Source organism: Eucyclogobius newberryi, unplaced genomic scaffold, assembly GCF_026437365.1.
Source record: "Eucyclogobius newberryi isolate DKJ021-1_F unplaced genomic scaffold, fEucNew1.0.hap1 SCAF_15, whole genome shotgun sequence".
Lineage (NCBI taxonomy): Eukaryota > Metazoa > Chordata > Actinopteri > Gobiiformes > Gobiidae > Eucyclogobius > Eucyclogobius newberryi.
In genome coordinates, this window is record NW_027315779.1 from 18,236,666 (window position 1) to 18,249,113 (window position 12,448).

At 40.0% G+C, this 12,448-nt stretch overlaps 1 protein-coding gene across 2 annotated transcripts in view; it reads right to left on the minus strand.

Annotated features, from left to right (window-relative positions):
• The window catches only part of LOC140360975 (roundabout homolog 2-like), a 121,459-nt gene that overhangs the window by 43,019 nt on the left and 65,992 nt on the right, over window positions 1-12,448 (minus strand). For both annotated transcript variants that reach the window (XM_072446515.1, XM_072446516.1), the window contains exons 3-7: window positions 9,244-9,401; window positions 8,678-8,798; window positions 8,453-8,591; window positions 4,953-5,089; window positions 314-438 (exon numbers count right to left, since the gene is read on the minus strand). In XM_072446515.1, coding sequence (XP_072302616.1) covers window positions 314-438; window positions 4,953-5,089; window positions 8,453-8,591; window positions 8,678-8,798; window positions 9,244-9,401 — 680 coding nt within the window. The remainder of the gene's footprint in view (window positions 1-313; window positions 439-4,952; window positions 5,090-8,452; window positions 8,592-8,677; window positions 8,799-9,243; window positions 9,402-12,448) is intronic.

The following is a 12,448-nucleotide window of genomic DNA, read 5'->3' on the forward strand; positions in this document are numbered from 1 at the left end:
AACATAATTTGCAAATCTAATCACAAATGCTATGCTTTGCAATTACCAGTAGATATTTTCCCCAAGCATGGCACATTATGACTTCTGTTAGTAGAAATAAACAGACGTGGATGCGCAACGTTGAAATAGTTTATACATTTGGTGCTTATTGCATACTGTTGTGACTTCAACGCTTAATTTCACTCAAATTGCACTGCTTTTGATACAAAGCAATCCCTTGAGAAAACTATCATGCTCTGACTGTTTATGCTACTGTGAAGACAGTACTGTACCTAGGAATAACCCTGGCAACATTAATAAACTCTTTTCTCACCTGACCGCCCTCGCGCTGCCAGAAGACAGTGGGCTGAGGTTTGCCTTTGGTCTCACAGGGAAACACGGCTGTTCGTCCTTGAGCCACAATCTGGTCGCGGGGTCGCACCACAAACTGAGGCGCCTCTGGAGTTCAAAGTTCACATGAAAGCACAAACAAAATAGCAGCAGGTGCACAACAGTGTCTACAGTCAAAGAGGGACCTATTTGGGCAGGGAAATTATAGTATCTAGGGAGGCTAAGAGAGGTTCATGCAGGGCGTATGTCTGAGAATATTTCTGCATGTTGTCAGAACCAGGGCTGGGCAGATGTCACTGAACCTTAGATATGAATACATCCTTTCAGGGAACAGTTAAAAGGTGCACTATGTCACTTGTCTGAAGGAGATCTGTCTTATGGAGACGATATTGGTTTGCATTTCCTCGACTACAGGTGTTTTAATTGCTCGCCCCACAGATCTGGCATGTCACTTGACCCGGTGGTGTCGCCTGCTTGTTGTCATAGCCGTGGCAGACACAAAGTTACACACTGCATCTTTAAAGTCTGGATTATAACTGATTATAAACAAGACGTTTCAACTTCCAATACAAACGTCATCTTCAATCAGAAGGTTCTAGTCTGAGAATCTAGAGCGTTCTAGCTTCTCACACAAGCTCCATCACATTGAAAATAACTGTCCAGATGACTACCTCTGATGCTACTCTACTAGAAAGTTATTTATTTTATTTTTTCTAACCATAGCGCTTTATTTCAAGAAAAAGTTGAAATTAAAATTATTGGGAAAATACATTAAAATAACATGATTACAACCGTTTCTTTGGCTTCATAAAGCGTATTGATTTAAATATAATAACGGTTCATTAACACAATCATATGTATCAGTATTGTAGTTTGAACTGCAATATTTTGTCATTTTAAAGCCAGCCACGGTTGTCAAAGAGAATCACGATCATTTATCACAATTGATTTGAGATCACATCGCCCAGCCCTAGTTACTCACCCAACCAATTGTCCTTCCTCCCTTCAATACTACGCTTTATTAACTACGTCTAGACCTCCATTTTGGACTAGACTGGGCCATGTACAATTGGCAACACACTGTTACCACGATTCCCGCGAGGAGGTCAGGAGGGTTGGATAGCAATAATGCATGTGCAACATTAGTTTGATGAATGTGTTTGTGGAATGCAGCGGCCCATGCATGTGTGATCAGGAAGCATAGAACAAAACAGCAGCACATGCATAATGGGGCTCTACTATACTTACCGACAGGGCGAGCTGGTGACACAATAACAATGTGGTGTGAATAACAGAGGCACGGGAGACAGGAGCAGAACAGAGGGACAGAGGAAAGAAACCAGAAGAAATGAATGAGATGGAGCTGATTTTCCATCAATGGCGACTTTAGAGGAGGAGGGGATGAAGCTCCAAGCAGATGATGATGTGGGCGACCTAAAGAGGCTGCCAGAAAATCCCACTGAATAGAATGGATTCGTGACACTTCATAGTAAGTTAAGAGCGGGTCGACTCTTAGTATAAGGGCCTGTGGACTGTGGATAAGCACAATCCATATGGCTGCATACAATTCCATTATAATTTTATTTTAATTCTAGCTCAATCAGTCACGGTGGTAACGGTATACAATGCCAGAATGAACTCCAATCTTTTCTTTTGTACTCTTCTTTATTTATTGCTGTTTATTGTTCATGCCTTTTAATTTTGTTTGCACAATTTTCAGAAAAAAACAACAAAGAACACATAAAACCATAACAAGTTTCAACTGATTATATTTATTAATATTATTGGCATGAAGCTAAATCTTGCTTCACAGACCATTAAAAAATAAAGATATATAAAATATAAAATAAAGAATTAAAAAAATATATTGTCTCCTATGACTATCCTCCTCTGAAACAAAAGTTAAAAGATTTTGCACAGCTTCTGGAAAAGTTCTTTGTTTGGTCCGCCACAAAACTAATACAATTTAAGGATCAGCAAAATCTTTAAACTGATTACTTGTTATTTTCTTTGCATCCTTTTTAATGATTATTCCATTAATAGGTTTTCCCAAAATGGATATAATTAATTTGTCTCAGGAATGCCTAAATAAATGTTAACAACAAGGGTTTAATTCATAGTAGAAATATTAATGGCCTGACCAGCCAAGACCACACACCACCACAATACTTCACAAAGATGCTCCCTGATTTTAAATGGCCGTGACTGACAGGCAGATTAACCAATCAGAGGAACGCACGCATCCGTTTGTGTCGAAACAAACATGTGGGTTTATGAATAAAAAAGGGGGAGAGAGAAACACTAAACCCTGTTAATCCGAGGTAAATTAAGTTTGTTCTGAATGTTACAAGGATATTCAGAGGAGATGTCTTCCGCATTCAAGATTCAAATTAGCAGCTGTGGTTGAATCATAGTATTTTAACAAAATGTAGGGGGGACTGGTGGGTCAGGCAAAGTGCTTGTTATGCTTGAATACAATCTTAATAAGATAATAACATGTCTAAGTAGAGTATAGCATGTTGGCTACAGACATTTAATTGCAATCTTAAAGAAAAAGGGAAGATTTCTAATTCTGACAAACCAGCAAATCAACTACAAAATTGTAAACAGTCTAGTCAGTGAGACCCTAAAGTACAAGATCTATAATAGTGGTAAAAATGTATGTGACGGAGCACAGCAATTATCATAAAGCTCACTAATCCATGATGGGATTAGAGCGAAATAAATCTTGGCACATGTCGAGAATATCTGACAACGCTTCTCCGTCTGTCTGGCAATAAAGTGACTGAATCACCAACTTTGATATGAATTGATAGAAGCCATTGCAGCAGGATGGGATGGGAAGGCCTTGGAGTCTGACTCAGAGCCTGTGTCTTGTCCTGAGGAGGCTGTGGACAGGGATAAGGTCCTGGAGGAGGCAGCAGTGATATGTAGGTTAGTGTGATAGCATCTCCCAGTCACAGAGACAGACGCTGTTTTGACAGGGACGTACCTGGAGTGTCCTCTGTAGTGGACACTGAGCCGGAGCATCTGTCTGCTGTCAGCCCAGTGTAAAACCTAATGACACTGAGCACACAGGCTGCAGAGTGAGAGCGGGGCAGCTCCAGACCCTGAGAGATAACTGCACCCACAAGTGCTCGTCTGGGCAAAGGTAGGGATTTCTACTCAAGAGTAAAAGGAATTGAGTTTATCAAATTGTGGGTGGATAATGATCAGAAGTATCTTTCTGTGATAGATAGCCGGTGCCAAAAACTAAAACCAATTCAGCCTGAGGGAAGACTTTCTCTTTGGATGTAATTGTATAGCACATGTGCAGACAGACATATTCCTGAGAATTCAAGTTGTTACTCTATTTTTTTCTTTTTTTGATAGGCAGTATTGTGTATAATAATATGTATAAAATTCAACAAGACACTGTAGATTCTACCTGTTTCCAACCTTCTTCCTCTTCATGTCACCTCTGTTGTTACCAGCCAATCACAGACTGCTGCCTTTGAATCTCCCCTCATTCGGATAAATACACTTTCTCCTTCCTCCTTCATTTTCAATTATGTATTTTTGGTGATGCCTCTTCCCACTAGCCTTTAAGTTCAAGTATCTATTCAATAAACTCTCCATTGCACTGCGCCTATTTATCTTTGTCAATTCATGTCTGTTACTTTTGAACTGCCAAAAGCATGTCAGCACTACTCCCATTCTGGAAGATTGACTGTACCTCCTGTTCAAATCTAGTTCAGCCTGTGTCTGTTTTCTTTAACGCTTGAAAAATATTTGATCCGTAAAAAAAAATAACAAATTGATAAACAACACCAGAAAAGAATGGATAGGAGTCAAGCTGGCATTGGTTAGTGTTACAAACCTCGAAATCAGACTGCCCCAAGATGGAACCAGATGGCCCAGTTATACACTGTGAACTATGCTTTTGTTAGTACTTTATTGCTGCAGATTTTTCTCTGGATCCAGTTTTGAATTAAATTACCATACACAGGTGTTTTCAAAACATTGCATCATGAGCCAAAATGTGGGTTACTGCGATTTATTTTTGAAAAGAAGTTTTCAGAACCATATTTGTTATTAACTGGTACAAAATGTTTATATATGACCAAAAATTATCACATTCACTTGCACTTCCTGCTCCGATTACAGACATTTAGCCATAATAGCCGATCATTCTGACATTTTAATAGTATGATGCAAGATGCCAATGTTATGCGCTGAACATGTAAATGCTGGTTAGAATGAATGGCACTTTAATCACGCGTTACCTCAGGCCCCTTACATACAGCAGCATAATGCAGTTTTTCTTCTTCCTTTGCCATGATTCAGCTTCCTACTGTTCTATGTGTGTAAATATAAAATAAGTGAGCAGGCTGGAGAATGAGGCCCCCCCAAGGAGAGGTCATAACTCAGACGTGGTTGTTCATATCTGTAGCCTGGCTGGAAATCTGGGGCAATCAAGTGCATCGGGTCCGCTATATGAAAGGAAAGCTAAGGCTGTGCGGCAGGGGGGCAATAGTCGTAAAGCACGCAATAAAAGACTGATTGTTCTGTGGCCGCTTCCACATTAAAAAAGGGGGGAGAAAAAAAAATCACATTTTGAACATCATCGACGAGTTACCCACCTCGGATCGTCAGGTAGGCAGAGGCTTCCAGTTTTCCCACACGGTTTTCAGCCTGACAGGTGAACGTTCCCTGATCGCTCAGGGATGCTTTTTTTATTCTCAGCATAAAATCCTCTTTCTCATATTTGATGTCGTACCTGGTGACAGACAAGAATCAAGAACATCAAGGCAGCGTTTAAAAAGTTGTTGCATAAGTAAACAAGAAACCGTGGCTTCAAAGTGGTGTAAATTTGTCTGATGTTTTGGATGGAAGCTTTAATAACGGTTGTGTCATTTTTGATAGAATAAAGACAGACTTTTTGAAGCAATTAAGGCTCCCCGCTGCACGCTCTCCGCTGCAGAGGCAGAGAAAGGGGAGCAATTATGGCGAGACGAAGGCATGGCAAAATGAAAGGTGCTTTCAACTGGAACTCTGGCTCCTCCACTATTTCAATATTTATAAAGGCTGCCACCCACTGTTGTGTGGGCCACTCTGAATGTGTGTGGGGGAAATGGGTTAAAGTCTGACAAGTTTACATAAAGACTGGAATTGGACTATGCTTGATTAACCCCTCACAGGTACATTTTCAAACAATAGGAAGTGGAGCCTTGCTAGCATAATGCAACACATTTTACAAACCCAATAAAAGCTTGAATTTAAATCAAAAACCATGTTCCTTTTTCATGAGCTAAAGCAATCAACATTATTTTTCTAATGTTTACGACTCGTTAGACAGTGCCAGCTATGGCCTCAGCCCAACGATTTTATTTTTGATGGTGATGATCTAAAGATTTGAGAGCCTAGTTTTCAATCCAAGTAGGAACTTGCAGAATGACCTTGTAAGGACAGGTTATAAAGTTTCATTTGATCTATATTATGTATCATCTACCACCACTAATACTTGGGATCCAGAATACACTCTTCTTTACTCAGAGTGAGTCTGGTCACCACTCCCTCTGTCGCGCCTCGAGCCAAACTCAAACAGAACCGTGCAATCTGACTTGTTTTCAGTGACACATGCAGTATGAAACAAAGGAGTGCATTGGTCACCTATCATTTAGAACAAAACTTAGATTTGCAGATTAATAGCATTTCTGCTTTGCTCCTTGAATCTGAAGAAATCCATGATGTTTTCTTCCTTTTTTCCTTGTAAGCAGCCATGTTTGTGTTGATACGGAAGGACCATGAATGTCCCTGATTGACTAATCCACCTATCAATCATGCCCATCTGAACTCGGGGGGGATGAAGGCAGTGACCAGACCAGTCCAGGCAAAGTAATACTACTAATACCACTACCCTCCTATGTACTGCAAATACCATCTGTTGGTGCAACCTCTAAAACAACTGTTCAACTTCTACTACTATTTCAACTTCCATCAAATATTTAACATGTAGAAAGCTAATATTTAAATAATTCAGGTAAATCCAAACACAATTTGCATCCAATTAAAACTCCCCATTTAATCAATATTTTTTTTATTTATACCAGACACTGAAACCTTTTTACAGTATCTGGGACACAGACAGAGGACGAGGGAGTGGCGTCGCCGTCTCACAAACTTAACTTGATGAACGAGCCGAGTGGTAAGACATGACTAATTCATAGAGATGTTCCATGTTCACCAGTGCAGCATAGCGCACCACTGTGCTGCGAGACTGAGAGGAGGACTGAGCACTGTTGAGATAAGCGCCTCATCGGGGGCTACACACTGACTAGCTCCAGAGCAAGAAGGAAGTTGGGCTCTCCCCTCTCTAGGGTCCCTTTGGCATGAGAGATTCTTGCGAAATTGTCTAGCCAACCATACAGAATCAGAGAGCCAAGTTGGGCTGACAAATGGCACACAGGGTGAGAAAAAGTCATATGTGTGGGGAGAATATTGATGGAAGCTTGTTTGGGCCGTGCAGATTCGTGTGAGGACTCCATTCACACAACGCACATCTTCTGACCCACATACGGGACATCCCAGGAGGCTAACAGGTTTGGGGGGAAAGGAAAGAAAGAAGTGCAAAGAAATGGCAAGTGACGCGAGGGCCGGGCTAAACAAAAGTGGGACGCATTGCAAGAGTCAAGGGCAGAAAGGTAGATGGTCTGACTAACATAACACTACATTTAAAAGTATGACACATCGAAATCTAAATGGGTTGTAACAGCTGTTTGGAAAAGTGCAGCATAAGTAAATGGGTGTTAAAAGGTCTCTAAACAGTCCTTGGACACACAGGGGTTTGGTGGTTGGATTGATAGCCTTGATCAATTTGATTTGCTTGATGAATTCACTTGACACGCTTCCAATAGTTGAACACGATATATAATTTGTTTTCCACAAGAGCTGCCAAATCATACAGCAATGAAAAGAGAGGCAGTGGTGCTTGGAAACCTTGTGTACAAGGTAATATCACTCACAGTGAATGTGCAAACCTGCAATTTACGTTTACACACATTTACAACACGCAAATGTGCGTGTTGTAAATGTAAACTGTTGCCAGGAATTTTTCACAGTATGGCAATAAACGTGCTTTCATCTTATTTAATTGTTTATTTATTGCTGAATAAATCCTTGAAAATATATATTTTTACTGTGAGTAGGGTCACCTCTCCACAGAACTGACCAGTGACATCAACAAGAAAGTATTTTTGGTCTTGTTAACTTGGAAATAAGAGCTGAAGGAAGTATTCTGATGGTGGCGCACTGCAGGAGCTGTTCATGCATTTGGATTTCAATAATTTGCCAGAGTTTGTGAGAACTAGAAACAAGTTACACAGATTGAAAAACCTACTTTCGGTTTTGCGGTGTGAAAATCATGTACTCCGGCTTGAATGCCATACTGTGGAACATTCTAGGCACAGCAAGCATGTCCATAGCCCCTTTAATGGGTGCCTGCACGTGTCTTCTATCCAAACAGTGTATTCAATAAACTTGAAGTGTGATAATTTTCTAGGATCAGATATTCAAATTGGACCCCATAGTAATTCATATAGTGTCAGTCAGTAAAACTAATGTACCTACCTCATGACATTTTTTCATGACAATCTGCTAATGCTTTGAAAAAGTAAGTATACTGATATGCTGGCAGGGCAATTAACTTGTCCTCATGATATGGGCACTCGGGAGTGACCAAATTACTGGCACCCTGCCTTGGTGTATTAATAACCTTAAACATAACGGTACAAGCTACTCCACCTTACCTTATCCCAAAAGAGGGAACTTAATTAAGCTCTTTTCACTCTGGGGTTGTTTTCCTAAATCGTCTACTTAGATACTGCTGCTGCTTGGCTCAACTGGACCCACACAACATCAAGTTTACTTCGATGTGTTGACAAAAGCAGCCAAATGCTTTCAAGTTGCATCAGCAAAGCAGCCTAAACAGCATAAAGAAGATTTAGTGAGGCTAATAAGGATGCCAGCTAATGGATTATAACAGTTTGAAAGTCTGGGCTAGCCTAATTAGCACTTTAATCGATTCCCTCAACGCAAATATGTTAATCATTTATATCATGGCGGTGCTGAAAGCGTTGCTCACCTGCCACGGGGAATGTCCACATCGTCTTTCTTCCAGCGCAGTGTAGGAGGAGGATCTCCGTGGACTTGACATCTGAACTCCACGCTCTCATCCACCAACACCACCTGGTTCACAGGCCGCTGCGCAAACACTGGTCTCTCTGGATCAAGGAGAAAAAAAATAACATTAGCATGAAATAATAGACACATTGGATTGCAATCATGAGTTGAGGAAAGATGTTCTAACCAAATACGGAGATCTGGGCTTTTTCACTTTCTCTCTCGCCCACCATATTAGCAGCTACACAGACGTAAATCCCAGCATCTGTTTTCTTTGTGTTAACAATGGTCAGTTTTCCACTACGGACCTGTGAAAGAGATGGTACTTGTTCATTAAGTGTGAACTGACAAATCCAACTGTTATGTCTTTAGTTTGAAATGCAATATTTACCATAACAGTTTTAACATTAAATGTGATCTTTCATTTTTTAGTAGAATAGTAGTAATAATCGATTCTGATTCTGAATGATTGTATTTATTTAAAGCACTAACATTCCATGATCTGGTCAGTATTAATATGGTGTTGTTTAAATATAAAGTAAGAAACAGAACTAATGTAAAAAAAAAGATATATATATATAAAATATTCCTGTTCAAGGGGTCAACTTGAGAATGTATAGGTTTTTCAAGATATTTTTGCAGGCAAAGCAATAGAGACAAGCACCTGACCCGTCCTGAAAAGTTATATAGAGTACCTTTGTAGTTAATAATCTGTACCGTCTGTCTCAATGTATAAATTCAGATGTTCCTCACCGTGAACCTATCATCTTTTAGGTCCAGTCTGGTCTTGTCTTTCCTCCAGAAGGTGGTGGGTTCAGGGTGCCCTCTCGGCGGCTGACAGTCCAGACTTACAGTTTCTCCGACCGCCACCACTGTGTCCTGTGGGTTCTGTCTGAAGTCATCTCTCAGCACTGCAAGACACAGATAAGAGAGTCCAACTTACTACTTGTACTGTCACACTCTCAATCATTTTATTGGTTGAAAGTTTCATGTTGGTTCAGCTCCTCCATTATGTGACTGAGTGTTCTCCATCCCAATGACCTTTACCACCGTTTCATAATGTAAAGGGTCCATCCAGACATAATTCAATCAGAGGACTGCCACACAGGGCTCCCAGCAATCTCTCAGTCTTTAATAAAACACACATAGCCCTCAGGGTACAATACTGGTGGCACAGGCTCGGATCGGAATGGTTACATTTAAGAGGCAGGAGAGACCCGTAGAGATGTAGTCAAATGTATTACTAAAAAGGATAAGCAGTCGCAAAGTACAGCAGTCAAATTACAAATTCATTAATGTTGGCATGCAACATAGCTACTTGCAGAATACAGTGTTTAAAGCTATGCAGAAAGAAACACATTGACAAATTAATATCTTGATATATATATATTTTTAAAAATGTCAGCAAATCAGGAATGTGCAAAAACATGCTGGTAATGTCTTAGTTGAGGTTAAAGCCAAGCACAAAATGGGAATGAAGCATAAAATGTACCACAAAAGAGCAGAACTTGATTCTAAGATGATTCATGTTTTTTCCAGGTACTTAGTATTTATCATAATTTTACATTTTATTCATTGTAAAAAGTAATATGTAATAACGTAGCGTATGCATTGCCAAAACTACTATGGTGTAGGCCCGAAATATATCCAAATAAGCCTGCTTTACCCTCACAGGGTTTTTTAGTAGCCTCAACAGGTCACTGAGCAGTACTGCACAGAAGCTTGGTTCTTCTTCTCCCACAGCGGCTCAGTCTGTGGCCGTGTTCAGAAGCCTGTTCATGCTCCACTCTCTAACATAAGCTTTTAGAACCAGAGTTGACATCAGCTTCTTTTATAGGTCTGTGCATGCGCTCTGAGGACAAAACATCCTCAAACCACATTGAATAAATCTGTGTGAGAATCTTGGATGTTTTTTCAGGTTTTGCCCTAACTGAGCATGTGCAGAGAAGTGAAGCAAAAGCAGCGCCAAGTTTCATGAAAGTGACATGAACACAAGCTTTAAGAGACAAGTCTTGATGATTAGACCTTAGTTAGAAACACATTCACAGTCCTGTAATAACATAGAGCGCTAAGTGTAATGCATTGATTGGTGAAGTGAGCCGATTTACTCTATGCAGCAATATTGCGGGTATGGAGGTTTAGCTCAGTAGGATAGGCAAGCGCCCATCATGTGAGAGACCTGGGTTTGAAACTCACGCTTGCATGTTCTTGTTTTTCACGTTTGCGTGCATATTTTATCCACTAAACATTGATTAACTTCCCAAGTCTATTTGCTCATCCATAAAAGTCACCGCATGCTACTGCATGCTGTCTTCCTGATTCTGAGGTGGGCATATCTTTTACCCCGGTGACTCATAAGCTCATGGTTGGCATTTCACGCTATACTTTACACATAACCATTTCCTAGCCTGCTGCACCATAAAACTACAGTGTGTCATCTGGTTGACTTTGAAAGTGTGCTATGACCAAGCTGGCCATTTGCCCAGCCGTTTGATGAACCGCTGTCAGAAATGTGTCACACGGCATGTAATCACACATTGGAGTCCAGCAGTATGAATAAGAGCAACACAGGCAATAGTTGTGTCATTTTGAGCAGTTGTCCCACCAGTTAAAGCCCCGCAGGTTAAGGGTTTGTCGGCCAAAAAGTAACATGGCAACAGCTAATTGACCCTGACACCAAAGGTTAAGCAATTATTGGACCTCATGCACGCAACATAAACTAGTTATTATCTAGGTTAGGCCCTGCTTTTAATGTGCATTTACCGTAACTTGAATTTGATTGAAATTTTGTAGTCTTCCAATTTTCCATTATTAAATTCGACTTTATGTACTGCAGTGCATATCAAAAATTGTAACAATAAATGTCAAAAATCTTGTGGTTTAAACAATAAACTTATCAAAATTGGTCCCCAGCCAAAGGAAAAATACACAATATAGGCATTAATAGGTTTCTCAAAAACAAAACAAAGAAAACAACAAAAAACAGATACCAACCAAAACTAAAAATACAATCAAAACTAGATACTAATTTGAGCAATTATTAATATGTTGTACAGAACAAAATGGGACCCATCCTAAATAGTTTTAGGTTTGTCTTGTAGTTGTAAGAGCACATGATAATATTGAAAAAAATCATCATCACTGTGGTATCAAAGGGGTTTCTTCTGGTGCAACTCACAACTGGGATATTTCCCACCTCCAACTTGAAGAAATGCCCTGGAACACCTCTAGAACTGTAAGGATCGATTCACTCCGACTTCACGAACAAGAAAAATATGTATGTTTTAAAACAAAGATAATCCCCACAAAAAGGGGATCTGAGTGGTTAACCAGCACGTAACAATGTAAACATTTGATACAGTTAAAACTGACGTTAGGTTTAGGTTTATTTGTAATAAGTAACACATAGTCAATGAAATGTGTTCAGAAAAGAAGAACCCATCAACTGACTTAAAAAACAGCACAGCATGCATACATGTGAACAATTACAATGTCCAGAAGTAAATAGGCAGTATAGATTGTTGTCATGGGGACTATTTTGTAAGAATACTGTGGATCTCCTTGAAATATTGTCATCTGAAGCGGTGCATTTCAAGTTTGCAATTGGGCCTTGCCTTGAGCTGCAATACTTATTCCATTCAACTGGGTATTTTGAAACAAGGTTACCTCAGTACATGTTAAAATCTGCAGAAAAACAAGCAGAGAATGGGCAAATCAGATGTGCTGTGTGGTGCTGTGTGGTGCTGTGTGAATGACGGTGGGAACAGGTGCAAGGTCCCATTACAGAAACAGGTCTGATTCAGTTTCACAATATCTCATCAACTACTGCAAATGTCAGAGTAATGTTCGCAAAGAGAAAGAGCAAAAATCTATGCCCGTGGTCCACTTTAGTTTGAGAGCAATCCGCTGATAGGCTGAAAGGGTTATTAAAATGAAAAAAGGTAGCGGCTTGAAAATG